This window comes from Diplotaxodon limnothrissa, linkage group LG3 (genome assembly GCF_057381915.1).
Source record: "Diplotaxodon limnothrissa isolate DT_005_m linkage group LG3, D_limnothrissa_male_GT1.1, whole genome shotgun sequence".
Taxonomy (NCBI): Eukaryota; Metazoa; Chordata; class Actinopteri; order Cichliformes; family Cichlidae; genus Diplotaxodon; species Diplotaxodon limnothrissa.
In genome coordinates, this window is record NC_140598.1 from 27,870,673 (window position 1) to 27,891,582 (window position 20,910).

General features: G+C 41.8%; 3 protein-coding genes and 1 pseudogene across 3 annotated transcripts in view; 2 read left to right on the top strand and 2 right to left on the bottom strand.

The window, feature by feature from the left end:
- The window catches only part of LOC146635172 (neural cell adhesion molecule L1-like), a 640,298-nt gene that overhangs the window by 317,004 nt on the left and 302,384 nt on the right, over nt 1-20,910 (bottom strand). The gene's annotated exons all lie outside the window — the stretch shown is intronic.
- Nucleotides 1,290-20,894, top strand: LOC146635190 (uncharacterized; annotated as a pseudogene).
- Nucleotides 5,453-6,799, top strand: LOC146635191 (uncharacterized). Its single transcript, XM_085349830.1, has 5 exons — nt 5,453-5,468; nt 5,575-5,656; nt 5,748-5,810; nt 5,903-5,965; nt 6,082-6,799. Exons 1-5 carry the CDS (start codon nt 5,453-5,455, stop codon nt 6,611-6,613), a joined length of 756 nt encoding a protein of 251 aa, XP_085205956.1. The 3' UTR covers nt 6,614-6,799.
- On the bottom strand, nt 15,389-16,735 carry LOC146635192 (uncharacterized). The gene is made up of 5 exons (XM_085349831.1): nt 16,720-16,735; nt 16,532-16,613; nt 16,378-16,440; nt 16,223-16,285; nt 15,389-16,106 (listed from the first exon to the last, which is right to left on the bottom strand). Exons 1-5 carry the CDS (start codon nt 16,733-16,735, stop codon nt 15,575-15,577), a joined length of 756 nt encoding a protein of 251 aa, XP_085205957.1. The 3' UTR covers nt 15,389-15,574.

The following is a 20,910-nucleotide window of genomic DNA, read 5'->3' on the forward strand; positions in this document are numbered from 1 at the left end:
AGGAAAATAAAAATAAGGCAAAACACACGAGAAAAAAACTAAAGCTCTCCACCAAAATCCCAAAACGAAGGTGTCTCAAACGAAAATATTAACAAACCCATTCACAACTATTTACAACAGACTATTTATTTACAACAAACACACCAAACTATTTACAACACGGGGGAGATCGCGACCATGACATACTGAAACACAAGGCTTAAATACATAGAAGGAGCAATCAGGGAATGGACCACAGGAGGGAAACACAGCTGGGGCAAATTAGAACTGACGAGACAGGGAAAACGTAAACTGAACACACTAAAATAACACAGACTTTCAAAGTAAAGCAGGAAATACATAACAGTCACGCAAAAACAAAACACTGACACACCGAAACGTAACACCGTGGGAGAGCGTAAGGTCATTGACCTCACCGGAGTTTTACCGTGGTTCAGGCTCCTAACGACACAAGGTAAGTTTAACTTTTTCTCCCTTTTGTTCATATTTTTGCCACAGTTGTGTTATATTAAGTTGCAGTTATGTTGTGAAAGTTACATATCAGAGACGGAAAGCCAGTTTTGTACGAAACCAAATCAGTACTATTTTTGTCTGGCTAATTCATTCTAGCTAGCGACAGTGGTGAAACGTGATTCAAATTTAAACTGTTCAGTAATTGTTTTGTATACATTTCAGCAAATGGACAAGCTGAAAGCTCACGAGCAGCCTGCATCCTTTCTGTCGCTCTTTTTCTTTATTTCTCTTTTCTATATTGCTACTGTCGGGATATTTTTTGATCCCGATATGTTTTTTTCTGTTGTTGTTTTTAGACTTTGCTGCAATATGTCATCTGACGATGATGAAAGGAGTATCCGACTCTGGCTGGTTCCCATGACTGTACCAAAAATACTTTTTTTTTTTTATTAAAAAAAGAGCATTAAAAATAAATGACTAAAGTACAACTTATTTATTAACTACTGTTCACCTCTTTCATATCAAAGAAGTGTATTTTTTGCTACACATGTTTTATTTGTGGGCACTGAATAGACAATGCTTTTAGTGTAATTGCCACATAAAAAGATTTAGTACTTTACTGGTTAATTACTTATGTTCAGTGTAAGAGGTGGGTGATCAATTAGACTGTTGTTGTTACACTTAACCTTTCAAGATATGATGATAATAACATTGTTCAACAAAGGCTTAAAACAAAAGGAAATCAGCTGTGCACTGAATTCATATGGGCATTAAATAAGGTAAGTCTGCATTTCAACAGTTTCCGTGACAACTCTCTAAAATGACAAAACATGCAGTTTGCATTTAATATAATGTAAGTCTGTGTTGTCTTTTAACAGTGAGAGGCATCTGAGACGAGTTTTAAAACTTCTAGGGTTGAAGCGAAGATGCCCCCAACGACCTTTTACTGAAATCCACAAAGCTGTGGAGGTAAGCGTTAAAACATCAGTGCAAAAAATATATATTTTCCTGAAGTCTGTGTCATGAGCTATTGTAGAAACAATAAATGTTATTTTCTGTAGTGATTTAAAAAAAACAAACATTCAATTGTCTGTTTGTTTGTTTTTTAGAGTGAGATGAAACAGTGGTCTCCTGAACAAGGAATCAGGGCAATGGTAAAGCGGGTAAGGGATGTCAGAGGAGTGCGGCCTTGTTACAGGTTGGTTAAATAGTGTGTATATGATCAAGTGTTCTCTTGTTTTACTGTTGAGCTCAGAGTAAAATCTATTGTTACTGTAGAGACGATGTTGCTAATATAATGAGGTATATGGATGCAAGTGGTCTTCAGAGGAGATCTCCTGGAAAGAAGAAAATTCCCCGTCGGAATTACATCAGCCGTGGTCCAAATGACACACGGCACATTGATGGTATTTATTTTATCTTTTCAATTAACCTTCCAAACATGTTTTGATGGTACTTCTGTTGAAACAAATTGTAATTATTATTTGTTGTTTCATATAGGCAATGATAAACTGAAGTTCTTTGGAATGTGGATACATTTGGGGATTGATGGGTAGGTTTGAATATGGCATTCGCTACTTAATTTATTATATTCAGTGATAGTACAAAGTTGCTTCAAGATAAGGATGTGCGGTAAACTGAGGCGTTATCTCTCCTGAGTAGTCTAGGGCAGGGATGGGCAAGTCCAGGCCTCGAGGGCCGGTGTCCTGCAGGTTTTAGATGTGTCCTTGATCCACAGCTGATTCAAATGGCTAAATTACCCTCACAACATGTTTTGTAGTTCTCCAGAGGCCTGGTAATGAACTAATCATTTTATTCAAGTGTGTTTACCCAGTGTGATATCTAAAACATGCAGGACACTGGCCCTCGAGGTCTGGATTTGGCCAAGCCTGGTCTAAGGGACCAAGATAAAGTATGAATAGTGAAGGAGGATTCAAGATGGCGGTTTTTAAAAGGCTTATTTCCTGCTAGTCTTAAAGTTCCATTTCAGACTGGCAGTTAATTTCAGGGAGGGCCAAGACCAACACAACAAACAAAACATCCCTGATATAAAGTAAACAGAATTTAACTCCAAAGAAAATAAAATGTACAATTTACGATAACCTACCTAACCAACACATAAACAGGAGAATACAAGGGATTACAAAACAAAAGGCAGCTCTCCCCTCGCGTCAGTCTGAACACAGTCAAGAGTCACATTCAATTCCAAAGGCATGTAAGCCTACACAACTATGGCAGTCAAAATGGCCGGAGGAACCAGAAACAACGCCTAGACATAATACAATGGAAAACCAGCATACTCTTGGGGAATGTAACAAAAACCAAACATAGTGCCAAAACATGATTAAATCATATGTACAAGTGGCCACTTTTCTGTTTCTTTCTTTTCAGATTTTCCAGGAAGGTTCTATGGCTAAAGGTGGGCACATCCAACCGCAAGCAAAACTTTGTGGCCAGATACTTGTTTGAGGCTGTTCAAGAACAGGGTGGTATGCAATATACTAAAAAATGGGGGGTTAAAAAAGATTACATTTTGTTAATAAATTTATTTTTTCATCATTCACTAATTATCTTCAGTTTGTGTCTTTAGGCTGTCCTCAAATGATTCGGGGGGACAGAGGAAAGGAGAACCTTGTTGTGGGTCAGTAGTAATACGATGGCACCTATCCAAGATGGCGGCCAACCAAACCGGTTTGAGAACCGGTTTGACCGGTTTCGTGCGTGTGCGCATGCGCGTTCAGTAATACGATGGCACCTATCCAAGATGGCGGCCAACCAAGCCGGTTTGACAACCGGTTTGACCGGTTTCGTGCGTGTGCGCATGCGCGTTCAGTAATACGATGGCACCTATCCAAGATGGCGGCCAACCAAACCGGTTTGAGAACCGGTTTGACCGGTTTCGTGCGTGTGCGCATGCGCGTTCAGTAATTCGATGGCACTAGTCCAAGATGGCGGCCAACCAAACCGATTTGACCAGTTTCGTGTGTGTGTGCGTATGCGTGTTCAGGTGTGGAAATACCACAGGGTATCAGAGGGGTTATATGAGTTTATGTGTTTTTAACGGGGTTTTAATTTAATCAAACCATAGGGTTTTTAATTAAACTATTTTTTCACTTAGGTGTATCGCAACATTCAGTTATGCATGTGTTCTTAAAAGCAATTCTTTGTTTCTTGTTTCATTCTTGGCGGAGTGGAAGCTGTTTTGGTTCACAGTGCGCCTTAACAAAGAGGGTGTGCTCTAGTCAAAAGTGTTGGTAATAGTGTTTTAATCACACTAATTTTCTAAATCTGACAATGTCTCAGCTTGCAGTGAGGCATGCATTTTATTTTATAAATGGCACAAATGGGAATTTCTTCTGAATGGGTGATGTCAGCATGTTCACAAGCGTTTCATTTAATCAAACCCCTAGTTTTAATTTAACTAGTTTTTACACATCTACTGGGGTTTCTTTCCAGGGTTGATGCGATCATTTTATTTAAAAATCGGGATTTCGGAATGTTGAACTAAGAGTGAGACAAAGCCAGCCAGCTAGTTTTTAACACAGTAAATGTTACAAATAGCATTCAGTCCTTTAGAAAATAAATGCTATAAGCAGCCAGTATCGCTCTTTTCAAACTAATCGTCTTTTAAATACACTCATTTTGTGATTCTGGTGTCACACCTTGCACCGATGCAAGCATTTTATTTATTTAAAAACGGATCAAACGGGCCATTTCTTCTGTAAGGGGTTTCATGGTTTCAGAGTAGTTTTTAACACAACAGATAGTCGCAAATAACATTCAGCCCTTTAGAAAATAAACGCTACAGTGATACTTCTAAAACCAGTCGCCCAGACCCGCTCCAACTTTTCAACAGCTGGCTAATTGTTTGAATTTGTTCAGGATTGTAAAAGCCCACCGCGGGTATCACTTAGTTGTTGAGAGTACCATGCGAACAAGGGCCCAACCTATTGTTTAAAGTGGCCAGTATTGGCTCTTTTTGTAATTCCTCGACAAGGTAAATGGGGCAGGTGATACCAGTCGGGTGGGGACCCCGCCTATTGTCTGAAGTATCGGCTCCTTTGTAATTCCTTGAGAAGACAAAAGCCCTGTAGGGTCTCATTTAAATTGATTGGAGACATCTTGTTTCATTCTTGGCGGAGTGGAAGCTGTTTTGGTTCACAGTGCGCCTTAACAAAGAGGGTGTGCTCTAGTCAAAAGTGTTGGTAATAGTGTTTTAATCACACTAATTTTCTAAATCTGACAATGTCTCAGCTTGCGGTGAGGCATGCATTTTATTTTATAAATGGCACAAATGGGAATTTCTTCTGAATGGGTGATGTCAGCATGTTCACAAGCGTTTCATTTAATCAAACCCCTAGTTTTAATTTAACTAGTTTTTACACATCTACTGGGGTTTCTTTCCAGGGTTGATGCGATTATTTTATTTAAAAACGGATCAAACGGGCCATTTCTTCTGTAAGGGGTTTCATGGTTTCAGAGTAGTTTTTAACACAACAGATAGTCGCAAATAACATTCAGCCCTTTAGAAAATAAACGCTACAGTGATACTTCTAAAACCAGTCGCCCAGACCCGCTCCAACTTTTCAACAGCTGGCTAATTGTTTGAATTTGTTCAGGATTGTAAAAGCCCACCGCTGGGTATCACTTAGTTGTTGAGAGTACCATGCGAACAAGGGTCCAGCCTATTGTTTAAAGTGGCCAGTATTGGCTCTTTTTGTAATTCCTCGACAAGGTAAATGGGGGCAGGTGGTACCAGTCGGGTGGCGACCCCCCCTATTGTCTGAAGTATCGGCTCCTTTGTAATTCCTTGAGAAGACAAAAGCCCTGTAGGGCCTCATTTAAATTGATTGGAGACATACCTTTCTTTTTGGAAACACCCACCCTATATAAAAAACACGCTCAGAGCCCGATACCCTGAGCCATTTACGCCTCAAGATTCGCTGCAGAGCACACCATTTTCTTTGCGATCATCAACACTAACATCGTTCTTTATAACATGGACATCGTAAACGGTAAGTAAAACAAAACCTATTATTGGATTTTTAAAAAGTGTTATGTTAACATATTATAGGATATTCAAACTATCTTTTTTTCCTAAAACAAAAGCTTAATTTTTAGGAGTTCGGGAGAACGGCCCAGGACCCTTTTCTTTAGAAACGGGCGCTTTTACAGCTGGAACTAGTTCTCTAACAGGCACAAGGTGTGTACAGCATTACTGGATTTTTAAACGTATGTATGTTTTAAACTAGCGATTGTTTTAAATTATGTAATAACGTTTTTGTTTGTTCCAGGGTTAACAAACTGAGCAGGAAAACATTCAGACACCGCTACCACAGAGCCCTACCTTACATCAGGTGTGTATACAACGGGATGTATAGTTGTGTATTTTTTTTAAAGGGGTTTAAACAATTACAAATGTTCTAAACTGACCGTTTTACACCTACAGAGCCACGCCAGAGAACCGGGTGTGTGGAGAAGCAGGACCATCCCGAATAACGCACACTACAAGGTAAGCATAGGCATATATAAATTAGATAAAAAGAGATAGAGAGGGAGACACGCTTATTCAGTTTGAAATGGGTACATGTATAATATGTTTTAACACATGTCTATCTATCTTCACAGACTGCAGAACAGCACCCCTCCTCATAATGATCAGGACACCATACGATTCCAGACGTTTTTGGAATGTTTAAGCAGTATCGACCTCCCAGAACAACAAAAACCTGGAGCTTTGTGCAACAGTGGAGAGTCAGAACCGATCTTCATCAGCGAACCTGCAACACCCCCGAGTGAGTGGCTACCTCGCGATTTCTCTGATGTTTTTGAGTACAGCATGTCAGATTTTGATCTAGTTCATATACCCACCACCCCAGAATGTGTCAGAAATAGCGTTGATTCACACATAGATTTCGAAGAAGACGGCATAACAGACTCTCAAATATCAGCGGCGTATGATGCTTACATAAAGCTTCCAGACGCTCAGCCTGCTGAACAAAGTCATATAGCTTCAATAGCTGATAAATTATGTTTGATTGAAGCTAGACTCAATCAATACCACCAAGAAGCACAGGTACAAAGGCAACAGTTTACCAAACTCATAAACAAAGTGTGTAGTACATTAGACAACATCTGCAGCAAAATTTCAAGTCCCTGACTTTTAAAATCCAGACCATGGACCCTCCAAATAAATTATTTAAACATAATAACGGAACCTCCACTCCTGTTAGATGTTTTGACTTAGAGACTTTTATGCAGTGGGCTGAAGAAACAGATAAAAAATTAGACGATATTATAGCTAGACTTAATAGGGTGCCTGCATCAGCCTCATCCGATACACATCCTTGTCAGACTGTTCCTACGTCTGCTATTGCTGATGGGGCTATTGTTGCTAATAATAGTGATAGTACAGCTGGTGTTGCTCGGGCCGTTGCTGTTACTGATGCTAACCATATAGCTTGTGCTGCTGGTGATTTTGCGTCTGATGCACAATCTAGCCGGGTCACCTCTGCTGCAGCTACTGCAGTTGTTATTGTGCCCGTTGTGCAGTCTGGGTCCGGCAGCCGCTCTCAGTCACACATTAGAGAGATACCTAATTTTAATGCTCGCGAATTGCGTGAACGCCTTGATTTTAGGGGTGTAAGTCTCGATCATCCAGAACAAGTGCCGGCGCGAGTGCGCGAGTGCTTAGCCAATGTGATAGACAGAGCTGTGGCGGGATCCCAACAGGGCAGTGTTCTAAACGTGGTCCTGCGTGGCCCCTCGCTGGCTTCAGATGTTCAGGCTGTTTTAAACGCTGATGATCGGTATGATCCGGAGCTGTTTCTCGATCAAATTGCACAAGTTATGCAGAGTAATGATGAATCTATCGGTGATGATGAATTAGAGTTTATTGTCACGGTAGCTCAGAACAGTAGTGGCGGGTCTCGCTTAAGACTGGCGCACATACCTTATGATGAGATTCTCTCAAAGAAAGGCAGACATTTATACACACCAAACAACACAAACAACAATTTGTGCTTCTCCCTATGCATAGCACATTCATTAAACTCATCATCCTCTGAGCATGAAAAACTTGCTACAGCTAAACAGATGCATGCTGAAGTAGGTCTATGCGACACACAGCAAGTATCATTCTCTGATGTCGGTAAATTTGAGAAGCACTTCAACATTAAGATTGTAATCTATTACCACACAGAAGGGCGTAAACGCCTGGAATGTTTTTACACACATGAAGAGCCAAACCCTAACACGTTGATGATGTATCTCCATAATCAACATTACCACCTGATTTTAAACCCGACCGCTTTTTTGGGGGGATCCTATGTGTGTAATTTCTGTTACAGTATATATAATACACCATTACAGCACAGCTGTAAACATAGATGTAACACATGTTACACACTCTGTCAACATCACAGGGGACCCACAGTGAAATGCAGCGACTGTAACCGCATCTGCAAATCACAACACTGTTACCAACAACACAAATTACCTGAATTAAAACACAACATGATCCCCTGTGATAATATGAAACATTGCATGCACTGTGGCACCACATATAGAGAATCCAAGAAATTGCCACACAAATGTGCGCAGCCTAGATGCGAGCACTGCCGCGAACCTAAATTAGCAGGAGACTCCGACCATCAGTGTTTCATACAGCCTGTTGAAAAACAGAAGCCTAACGATAAATACATTTTATATGATTTTGAGACGCGGTACCACAACGGTAAACACGAGGCTAACTTTGTGTGTGCGTCTGATCTGAAGGGCAATAAGTTCACATTTAATACATTAAAGTGTGTGGAGGCGTTTGTGCAGCATTACAGACGCCCAAGGTTTCGTGGGTACACTTTCATAGCACATAATGCATCTGGCTTTGATAACTACATACTCCTCGAGTACTTTGTCAGACAGAGCATAACACCTAGTGTCATAATGAGCGGCAGCCGTGTGATTTTAATGCATGACAGGGACTATGACCAGCGGTGGATTGATTCGTTCAGCTTTTTGCCCATGGGCCTTGCCAAAATACCCTCTGCTTTAGGTTTTCAAGACCTGCAGAAGGGCCATTTCCCACACAGGTTTAATACGAGGGATAATGAGCGTTATGTGGGCCCGTACCCAGACCCCTCCTTCTACGGCTATGAGCACATGTCTGAAAGCGATAAGGTGCGATTCATGGAATGGTACCAGGTTGCCTCACAGAATCCCTTTGATTTTCAGGCTGAACTCAGGCGTTACTGTGTTAACGATGTTGATGTCCTGCGTAAAGCATGCATCATTTATCGTGACACGCTACTGGGTTGTACTCAAGTTGATCCATTCATGTATACCACCCTGGCTGCATTTAGTATGGGTGTGTATAAAACGCTGTTTCTGCCTAGAGACGCGCTCGCTCTCACGTATGAAGGGGCATACGTTGAGCAGAACAAGACGTTTTCTAACGTCTCTATTGAATGGCTTCAATATGTGTCCCACACCACCAACAAAGTGGTAAAACATGCTCTCAGAGGAGGCGAACAGAGGGTTGGACCGTATTTTGTGGACGGTTTTGACCCCACAAGTAATACAGCTTATGAATTTGCAGGATGTTTTCACCACGGTTGTGTTAAATGCTACCCCGAGAGTGAAGTTAATCCTGTCAGCAAAGCATCCTATGGACTGCTGCATCGCATGTTTTGTGACAAAGTTGATGCACTGAGATCACAACACAGTGTGAGCGTAATAGTGATGTGGGAGTGTGAATGGGCTGCCTTGAAGCAGACAGACCCTGCAGTTGTGGCTTTCATGCATACGTACAGAAAGCCAGAACGCCTGAATCCCCGAGACGCCCTTTTTGGCGGTCGCACAAATGCTCTAAAGCTGTACCACAAGACTGCTTGTGATGAAAAAATATTTTACTACGACTTCACCAGTCTCTATCCCACAGTGCAGTCTAAAAAAGACTATCCTGTAGGACACCCTCAAGTCATTTACACCAACTTTGACAAGCTAGAAAATTATTTCGGCTTTGTTAAATGCACAGTGCTCCCACCTAAGGGTCTTTTTCACCCCGTCCTACCCTACAGATGCCATGGAAAACTGATGTTTCCACTCTGCAGCATGTGTGCTGAAGACCAGAACCAGCATACTGCATGCGGGCACAGTGACAGTGAGCGGGTGTTGAAAGGCACATGGGTCTCATTTGAGCTTGAAAAAGCTGTTGAGAAGGGATACAGGGTTCTTGCTGTTGATGAGGTGTGGCATTTCCCCAATAAGACCGACACATTGTTTAAAGACTATGTGAAAGCCTTCCTAAAACTCAAACAGGAGGCCTCGGGGTATCCTGAACATGTGAACACACCTGACGAACAGCAGAAGTACATAGACGAGTATTATGAGAAGGAGGGAATAATGCTAGACCCATCCAAGATTTGTGTAAATAAAGCTGTTCGTAACTGTAACAAGCTGTTGTTAAACTCGTTATGGGGTCGTTTCAGCATGAGGTCAAACATGGCATCATCTGAGCTCATTACAGACCCTTCCAGATTTAGCCAGCTAATGTTTAGCGACCAGTACGACGTGCGTCAGTTTTGTTTCATCTCTGACGACGTCGCAATGGTGCAGTGGCGCCACGCTGATGGTAGAGCTTCCCGTGTGAAGGACGTTAATGTCTTTGTCGGGGCCATGACCACTGCACACGCCAGACTCATGCTGTATGATTTGCTAGACAACTTGCAGCAGCGCGTGCTGTATTGTGACACGGACAGTGTCATTTTCACGGCACGCCCTGGCGAGTGGATGCCTCCTCTAGGTCCGTTTCTGGGGGATCTCACAAGTGAATTAGATTGTGGAGAGGATGGTGTGGAGGATTACATAGCGGAATTTGTTTCCGGTGGGCCAAAATGTTATGCGTATCACACATCGCTGGGCAAGACCCAGGTCAAATGTAAAGGCGTCACACTGAATGCATTAAACTCGAAAGTTGTCACCCACGACTCCTTGAAAGGTTTAGTCCGCAAGTTTGTAGCCAATCAGACATCAGACGCACACCTAGTTGCCGTGTCTGATAGCATCAGACGCGATAAAAAGAAGCTTCATTTGAAGAATGAAACCATTGTGAAAAAAGTTAAAGTTGTTTACAATAAGCGCCGTGTGCTCCCAGACTTCACAACCCTTCCTTATGGATTTTAAATTAGAACAGGGGTTTGACGCCCGGTTGCAGCATCCGTTCAGCATGGTGGTCAGCGGTCCCAGTAACTGTGGCAAGACTTTTTTTGTTAAAAACATAATTGAAAACTCTTCCAGGATTATATCATGCAGCATTGATAACATTGTGTATATATACTCATGCTGGCAGACACTATATGACCAGCTTCTTAAGATAAGAAACATAAACTTTGTTAACGGTATACCCGAATCTCTTGCTGATGACATCCTCTCACCTCTTTGCTGATTTTTGTTTTGGAATGTAAACAACCGGACGGTCTGACAGTAAATTTGTTCTGAGTCTTAAATAGTCCGGGGTCTTAGCTTTATAGTCTATTAAAAGATACCCGTATGTTGTCGATGTGGCATCATTAAACGCTTCTATAAAATATTTAGTATTACCCGGAAACATTTGCCTGGCTAAAAGCATAACCTGATATTTATCTCTCGGATTTTTAAACAATATTAGGTAATTAGTGTTCAAGGAAATGGTTCTACTGGATTTTCCCTGAATAAACAAATTCTGAACTAGATATATACAACTCAAATTCCTATGATGCACATACTTTGTGAACACATTTTGTACTTCTAAATTGTTAGCTGCATCGTTCATCACATCGTCTATAATTAACAAATTGTTCTTTTCTGCAGGCAGAAGGGTGTCATCAGCAAGAGATTCGGGTATACCGTTAACAAAGTTTATGTTTCTTATCTTAAGAAGCTGGTCATATAGTGTCTGCCAGCATGAGTATATATACACAATGTTATCAATGCTGCATGATATAATCCTGGAAGAGTTTTCAATTATGTTTTTAACAAAAAAAGTCTTGCCACAGTTACTGGGACCGCTGACCACCATGCTGAACGGATGCTGCAACCGGGCGTCAAACCCCTGTTCTAATTTAAAATCCATAAGGAAGGGTTGTGAAGTCTGGGAGCACACGGCGCTTATTGTAAACAACTTTAACTTTTTTCACAATGGTTTCATTCTTCAAATGAAGCTTCTTTTTATCGCGTCTGATGCTATCAGACACGGCAACTAGGTGTGCGTCTGATGTCTGATTGGCTACAAACTTGCGGACTAAACCTTTCAAGGAGTCGTGGGTGACAACTTTCGAGTTTAATGCATTCAGTGTGACGCCTTTACATTTGACCTGGGTCTTGCCCAGCGATGTGTGATACGCATAACATTTTGGCCCACCGGAAACAAATTCCGCTATGTAATCCTCCACACCATCCTCTCCACAATCTAATTCACTTGTGAGATCCCCCAGAAACGGACCTAGAGGAGGCATCCACTCGCCAGGGCGTGCCGTGAAAATGACACTGTCCGTGTCACAATACAGCACGCGCTGCTGCAAGTTGTCTAGCAAATCATACAGCATGAGTCTGGCGTGTGCAGTGGTCATGGCCCCGACAAAGACATTAACGTCCTTCACACGGGAAGCTCTACCATCAGCGTGGCGCCACTGCACCATTGCGACGTCGTCAGAGATGAAACAAAACTGACGCACGTCGTACTGGTCGCTAAACATTAGCTGGCTAAATCTGGAAGGGTCTGTAATGAGCTCAGATGATGCCATGTTTGACCTCATGCTGAAACGACCCCATAACGAGTTTAACAACAGCTTGTTACAGTTACGAACAGCTTTATTTACACAAATCTTGGATGGGTCTAGCATTATTCCCTCCTTCTCATAATACTCGTCTATGTACTTCTGCTGTTCGTCAGGTGTGTTCACATGTTCAGGATACCCCGAGGCCTCCTGTTTGAGTTTTAGGAAGGCTTTCACATAGTCTTTAAACAATGTGTCGGTCTTATTGGGGAAATGCCACACCTCATCAACAGCAAGAACCCTGTATCCCTTCTCAACAGCTTTTTCAAGCTCAAATGAGACCCATGTGCCTTTCAACACCCGCTCACTGTCACTGTGCCCGCATGCAGTATGCTGGTTCTGGTCTTCAGCACACATGCTGCAGAGTGGAAACATCAGTTTTCCATGGCATCTGTAGGGTAGGACGGGGTGAAAAAGACCCTTAGGTGGGAGCACTGTGCATTTAACAAAGCCGAAATAATTTTCTAGCTTGTCAAAGTTGGTGTAAATGACTTGAGGGTGTCCTACAGGATAGTCTTTTTTAGACTGCACTGTGGGATAGAGACTGGTGAAGTCGTAGTAAAATATTTTTTCATCACAAGCAGTCTTGTGGTACAGCTTTAGAGCATTTGTGCGACCGCCAAAAAGGGCGTCTCGGGGATTCAGGCGTTCTGGCTTTCTGTACGTATGCATGAAAGCCACAACTGCAGGGTCTGTCTGCTTCAAGGCAGCCCATTCACACTCCCACATCACTATTACGCTCACACTGTGTTGTGATCTCAGTGCATCAACTTTGTCACAAAACATGCGATGCAGCAGTCCATAGGATGCTTTGCTGACAGGATTAACTTCACTCTCGGGGTAGCATTTAACACAACCGTGGTGAAAACATCCTGCAAATTCATAAGCTGTATTACTTGTGGGGTCAAAACCGTCCACAAAATACGGTCCAACCCTCTGTTCGCCTCCTCTGAGAGCATGTTTTACCACTTTGTTGGTGGTGTGGGACACATATTGAAGCCATTCAATAGAGACGTTAGAAAACGTCTTGTTCTGCTCAACGTATGCCCCTTCATACGTGAGAGCGAGCGCGTCTCTAGGCAGAAACAGCGTTTTATACACACCCATACTAAATGCAGCCAGGGTGGTATACATGAATGGATCAACTTGAGTACAACCCAGTAGCGTGTCACGATAAATGATGCATGCTTTACGCAGGACATCAACATCGTTAACACAGTAACGCCTGAGTTCAGCCTGAAAATCAAAGGGATTCTGTGAGGCAACCTGGTACCATTCCATGAATCGCACCTTATCGCTTTCAGACATGTGCTCATAGCCGTAGAAGGAGGGGTCTGGGTACGGGCCCACATAACGCTCATTATCCCTCGTATTAAACCTGTGTGGGAAATGGCCCTTCTGCAGGTCTTGAAAACCTAAAGCAGAGGGTATTTTGGCAAGGCCCATGGGCAAAAAGCTGAACGAATCAATCCACCGCTGGTCATAGTCCCTGTCATGCATTAAAATCACACGGCTGCCGCTCATTATGACACTAGGTGTTATGCTCTGTCTGACAAAGTACTCGAGGAGTATGTAGTTATCAAAGCCAGATGCATTATGTGCTATGAAAGTGTACCCACGAAACCTTGGGCGTCTGTAATGCTGCACAAACGCCTCCACACACTTTAATGTATTAAATGTGAACTTATTGCCCTTCAGATCAGACGCACACACAAAGTTAGCCTCGTGTTTACCGTTGTGGTACCGCGTCTCAAAATCATATAAAATGTATTTATCGTTAGGCTTCTGTTTTTCAACAGGCTGTATGAAACACTGATGGTCGGAGTCTCCTGCTAATTTAGGTTCGCGGCAGTGCTCGCATCTAGGCTGCGCACATTTGTGTGGCAATTTCTTGGATTCTCTATATGTGGTGCCACAGTGCATGCAATGTTTCATATTATCACAGGGGATCATGTTGTGTTTTAATTCAGGTAATTTGTGTTGTTGGTAACAGTGTTGTGATTTGCAGATGCGGTTACAGTCGCTGCATTTCACTGTGGGTCCCCTGTGATGTTGACAGAGTGTGTAACATGTGTTACATCTATGTTTACAGCTGTGCTGTAATGGTGTATTATATATACTGTAACAGAAATTACACACATAGGATCCCCCCAAAAAAGCGGTCGGGTTTAAAATCAGGTGGTAATGTTGATTATGGAGATACATCATCAACGTGTTAGGGTTTGGCTCTTCATGTGTGTAAAAACATTCCAGGCGTTTACGCCCTTCTGTGTGGTAATAGATTACAATCTTAATGTTGAAGTGCTTCTCAAATTTACCGACATCAGAGAATGATACTTGCTGTGTGTCGCATAGACCTACTTCAGCATGCATCTGTTTAGCTGTAGCAAGTTTTTCATGCTCAGAGGATGATGAGTTTAATGAATGTGCTATGCATAGGGAGAAGCACAAATTGTTGTTTGTGTTGTTTGGTGTGTATAAATGTCTGCCTTTCTTTGAGAGAATCTCATCATAAGGTATGTGCGCCAGTCTTAAGCGAGACCCGCCACTACTGTTCTGAGCTACCGTGACAATAAACTCTAATTCATCATCACCGATAGATTCATCATTACTCTGCATAACTTGTGCAATTTGATCGAGAAACAGCTCCGGATCATACCGATCATCAGCGTTTAAAACAGCCTGAACATCTGAAGCCAGCGAGGGGCCACGCAGGACCACGTTTAGAACACTGCCCTGTTGGGATCCCGCCACAGCTCTGTCTATCACATTGGCTAAGCACTCGCGCACTCGCGCCGGCACTTGTTCTGGATGATCGAGACTTACACCCCTAAAATCAAGGCGTTCACGCAATTCGCGAGCATTAAAATTAGGTATCTCTCTAATGTGTGACTGAGAGCGGCTGCCGGACCCAGACTGCACAACGGGCACAATAACAACTGCAGTAGCTGCAGCAGAGGTGACCCGGCTAGATTGTGCATCAGACGCAAAATCACCAGCAGCACAAGCTATATGGTTAGCATCAGTAACAGCAACGGCCCGAGCAACACCAGCTGTACTATCACTATTATTAGCAACAATAGCCCCATCAGCAATAGCAGACGTAGGAACAGTCTGACAAGGATGTGTATCGGATGAGGCTGATGCAGGCACCCTATTAAGTCTAGCTATAATATCGTCTAATTTTTTATCTGTTTCTTCAGCCCACTGCATAAAAGTCTCTAAGTCAAAACATCTAACAGGAGTGGAGGTTCCGTTATTATGTTTAAATAATTTATTTGGAGGGTCCATGGTCTGGATTTTAAAAGTCAGGGACTTGAAATTTTGCTGCAGATGTTGTCTAATGTACTACACACTTTGTTTATGAGTTTGGTAAACTGTTGCCTTTGTACCTGTGCTTCTTGGTGGTATTGATTGAGTCTAGCTTCAATCAAACATAATTTATCAGCTATTGAAGCTATATGACTTTGTTCAGCAGGCTGAGCGTCTGGAAGCTTTATGTAAGCATCATACGCCGCTGATATTTGAGAGTCTGTTATGCCGTCTTCTTCGAAATCTATGTGTGAATCAACGCTATTTCTGACACATTCTGGGGTGGTGGGTATATGAACTAGATCAAAATCTGACATGCTGTACTCAAAAACATCAGAGAAATCGCGAGGTAGCCACTCACTCGGGGGTGTTGCAGGTTCGCTGATGAAGATCGGTTCTGACTCTCCACTGTTGCACAAAGCTCCAGGTTTTTGTTGTTCTGGGAGGTCGATACTGCTTAAACATTCCAAAAACGTCTGGAATCGTATGGTGTCCTGATCATTATGAGGAGGGGTGCTGTTCTGCAGTCTGTGAAGATAGATAGACATGTGTTAAAACATATTATACATGTACCCATTTCAAACTGAATAAGCGTGTCTCCCTCTCTATCTCTTTTTATCTAATTTATATATGCCTATGCTTACCTTGTAGTGTGCGTTATTCGGGATGGTCCTGCTTCTCCACACACCCGGTTCTCTGGCGTGGCTCTGTAGGTGTAAAACGGTCAGTTTAGAACATTTGTAATTGTTTAAACCCCTTTAAAAAAAATACACAACTATACATCCCGTTGTATACACACCTGATGTAAGGTAGGGCTCTGTGGTAGCGGTGTCTGAATGTTTTCCTGCTCAGTTTGTTAACCCTGGAACAAACAAAAACGTTATTACATAATTTAAAACAATCGCTAGTTTAAAACATACATACGTTTAAAAATCCAGTAATGCTGTACACACCTTGTGCCTGTTAGAGAACTAGTTCCAGCTGTAAAAGCGCCCGTTTCTAAAGAAAAGGGTCCTGGGCCGTTCTCCCGAACTCCTAAAAATTAAGCTTTTGTTTTAGGAAAAAAAGATAGTTTGAATATCCTATAATATGTTAACATAACACTTTTTAAAAATCCAATAATAGGTTTTGTTTTACTTACCGTTTACGATGTCCATGTTATAAAGAACGATGTTAGTGTTGATGATCGCAAAGAAAATGGTGTGCTCTGCAGCGAATCTTGAGGCGTAAATGGCTCAGGGTATCGGGCTCTGAGCGTGTTTTTTATATAGGGTGGGTGTTTCCAAAAAGAAAGGTATGTCTCCAATCAATTTAAATGAGGCCCTACAGGGCTTTTGTCTTCTCAAGGAATTACAAAGGAGCCGATACTTCAGACAATAGGGGGGGTCGCCACCCGACTGGTACCACCTGCCCCCATTTACCTTGTCGAGGAATTACAAAAAGAGCCAATACTGGCCACTTTAAACAATAGGCTGGACCCTTGTTCGCATGGTACTCTCAACAACTAAGTGATACCCAGCGGTGGGCTTTTACAATCCTGAACAAATTCAAACAATTAGCCAGCTGTTGAAAAGTTGGAGCGGGTCTGGGCGACTGGTTTTAGAAGTATCACTGTAGCGTTTATTTTCTAAAGGGCTGAATGTTATTTGCGACTATCTGTTGTGTTAAAAACTACTCTGAAACCATGAAACCCCTTACAGAAGAAATGGCCCGTTTGATCCGTTTTTAAATAAAATAATCGCATCAACCCTGGAAAGAAACCCCAGTAGATGTGTAAAAACTAGTTAAATTAAAACTAGGGGTTTGATTAAATGAAACGCTTGTGAACATGCTGACATCACCCATTCAGAAGAAATTCCCATTTGTGCCATTTATAAAATAAAATGCATGCCTCACCGCAAGCTGAGACATTGTCAGATTTAGAAAATTAGTGTGATTAAAACACTATTACCAACACTTTTGACTAGAGCACACCCTCTTTGTTAAGGCGCACTGTGAACCAAAACAGCTTCCACTCCGCCAAGAATGAAACAAGATGTCTCCAATCAATTTAAATGAGACCCTACAGGGCTTTTGTCTTCTCAAGGAATTACAAAGGAGCCGATACTTCAGACAATAGGCGGGGTCCCCACCCGACTGGTATCACCTGCCCCATTTACCTTGTCGAGGAATTACAAAAAGAGCCAATACTGGCCACTTTAAACAATAGGTTGGGCCCTTGTTCGCATGGTACTCTCAACAACTAAGTGATACCCGCGGTGGGCTTTTACAATCCTGAACAAATTCAAACAATTAGCCAGCTGTTGAAAAGTTGGAGCGGGTCTGGGCGACTGGTTTTAGAAGTATCACTGTAGCGTTTATTTTCTAAAGGGCTGAATGTTATTTGCGACTATCTGTTGTGTTAAAAACTACTCTGAAACCATGAAACCCCTTACAGAAGAAATGGCCCGTTTGATCCGTTTTTAAATAAATAAAATGCTTGCATCGGTGCAAGGTGTGACACCAGAATCACAAAATGAGTGTATTTAAAAGACGATTAGTTTGAAAAGAGCGATACTGGCTGCTTATAGCATTTATTTTCTAAAGGACTGAATGCTATTTGTAACATTTACTGTGTTAAAAACTAGCTGGCTGGCTTTGTCTCACTCTTAGTTCAACATTCCGAAATCCCGATTTTTAAATAAAATGATCGCATCAACCCTGGAAAGAAACCCCAGTAGATGTGTAAAAACTAGTTAAATTAAAACTAGGGGTTTGATTAAATGAAACGCTTGTGAACATGCTGACATCACCCATTCAGAAGAAATTCCCATTTGTGCCATTTATAAAATAAAATGCATGCCTCACTGCAAGCTGAGACATTGTCAGATTTAGAAAATTAGTGTGATTAAAACACTATTACCAACACTTTTGACTAGAGCACACCCTCTTTGTTAAGGCGCACTGTGAACCAAAACAGCTTCCACTCCGCCAAGAATGAAACAAGAAACAAAGAATTGCTTTTAAGAACACATGCATAACTGAATGTTGCGATACACCTAAGTGAAAAAATAGTTTAATTAAAAACCCTATGGTTTGATTAAATTAAAACCCCGTTAAAAACACATAAACTCATATAACCCCTCTGATACCCTGTGGTATTTCCACACCTGAACACGCATACGCACACACACACGAAACTGGTCAAATCGGTTTGGTTGGCCGCCATCTTGGACTAGTGCCATCGAATTACTGAACGCGCATGCGCACACGCACGAAACCGGTCAAACCGGTTCTCAAACCGGTTTGGTTGGCCGCCATCTTGGATAGGTGCCATCGTATTACTGAACGCGCATGCGCACACGCACGAAACCGGTCAAACCGGTTGTCAAACCGGCTTGGTTGGCCGCCATCTTGGATAGGTGCCATCGTATTACTGAACGCGCATGCGCACACGCACGAAACCGGTCAAACCGGTTCTCAAACCGGTTTGGTTGGCCGCCATCTTGGATAGGTGCCATCGTATTACTACTTGGGTCAAATGCAGATGGCATTTCACATGCGAGATCTTGGGAATCAGGCATGGAGGTGCTTCAGAATGGGGACATCAGTGCACAACCAGGTATGTCTTTAAGCTGGTAAATGACTATTTCTAAAGTAACAACCTGACAACAAAACTGATAATGTCATGTTTCTGTTGTTTAGAGAGCTGAATGTTTCAACAGTATTTTAAAGCGGACATGGATTAAGAAATGGCTGACAACATTTGAGGTAAAGCAAATCTTTCACCTGTAAAACCTATTAACAAAGAGTAGCCATCCAAATTTCGTTAAACATACGATGGATTAGTTTATCTGAAAACACAAGGCCAGAATCTGTGTTTATGTACATCTGTACCTTTTCACTAATGAAATTCTCACCTTCACAACTTATGTCTTTTTCAAAACAACATGCGTAGGCCATGATGGAGTCTGGGATCCTTGAACTGGACAATCCTGTGCACATGTAAGTCAATATTTTTAGACATGAAAAATAATCAAGCAGCAGTATGAAAGTATGTGGTCTAGGAATGCCTTTGTTTTTTGAGTACTGATTAAAATTTAGCTTTTACTTATTCTACCTCAAAGAAGCAGATGAACATATTAATTTTTTAATTCTCCTTTTTCATAGCAACTGCTTGCAGTACTCACACTTGCCACTGCTTCAAAGAGACTTAAAAACGGAGCAAACAGTTTGGAACACCCATGACATCCGCAAGCAACGCAATGCACCTGGTCCATTTGGGAAACCCGACCTTCTGTTTACCTCACCACCTCCTGGTATGTCATTTGAAAGCCTGTGGGGTTTTATTTTTTTGTTTGTTTTTTAACTTTCATTAGTTTACTTTTACTTTGATATAGCACTCTTCACAGGATAAAAACCACAAAGTGGCTTCACAATAATATAAAACAGATAAACATAAAACAGCACAATCGAACATACAGAATAAATGCAATCAAGGAAACGTAATGATGGAGGCAGAGCATTCCATGACCTGGGAGCCACCGCTTTGGAAGATCTCTTGCCTCTGGTCTTCTGGTGGGACTACTAACAGCCATTGATTAGATGATCACAGGCTGGGAGAGGGAGCGTGGGGTTCTATAAGATCAGAAATTAAGGCAGGAGCTTCACGATTCGGAGCATTGAAAGTCATTACTAAAATTTTAAAATGAATTTTCTAAAATATACTGGAAGCCAGTGTAATGAGCGTAAAACTGTTATAATGTGCTTTCTCTTTTGTGTCTTCCGAAGAAGCCTACTTGTAGTACAATAAGAGATTTCTGAATTTCTACTGTCAATACTAAAATGGCTTCATATTGACACCTTTAACTAAAAATTTATCTAAATGTTTGAGTGATATTTCCATCTTTAAGTTTCTGTAATAACATCTGTAAACACTGACTGCTTCTTATACAGGTTCTAGAACAGCTTTGTCATTATTCATTTATTTTTAACATTCAAAGTGAACATCTTTTCAATATTGTCTTTCATTCGCAGGATATGGCAATGTGCTGCACATTGTTGACCCAGACCTTTTAGACTATGCCAAGCAATTAATCTGTGAGAGGGAAGAGCCTTCACTGGTAGCAAACCAGGAATTCAGAGACATATGCCAGAACATTTTAGAAAACAGCCACACCTGATGGTTGCCTTGCTGCATACCTCATGCTAGTCCAAGAGCTCACAACTGCCATGAACAGAAATGCAGTTCCTACACTTTCTACGTTTGCCGAGGCAAATGACATATACATCTTTCTGAAGAGAGAGAGGATGGAAGGTGCACCAGTAAACATTTCCAATGACCAATACAACC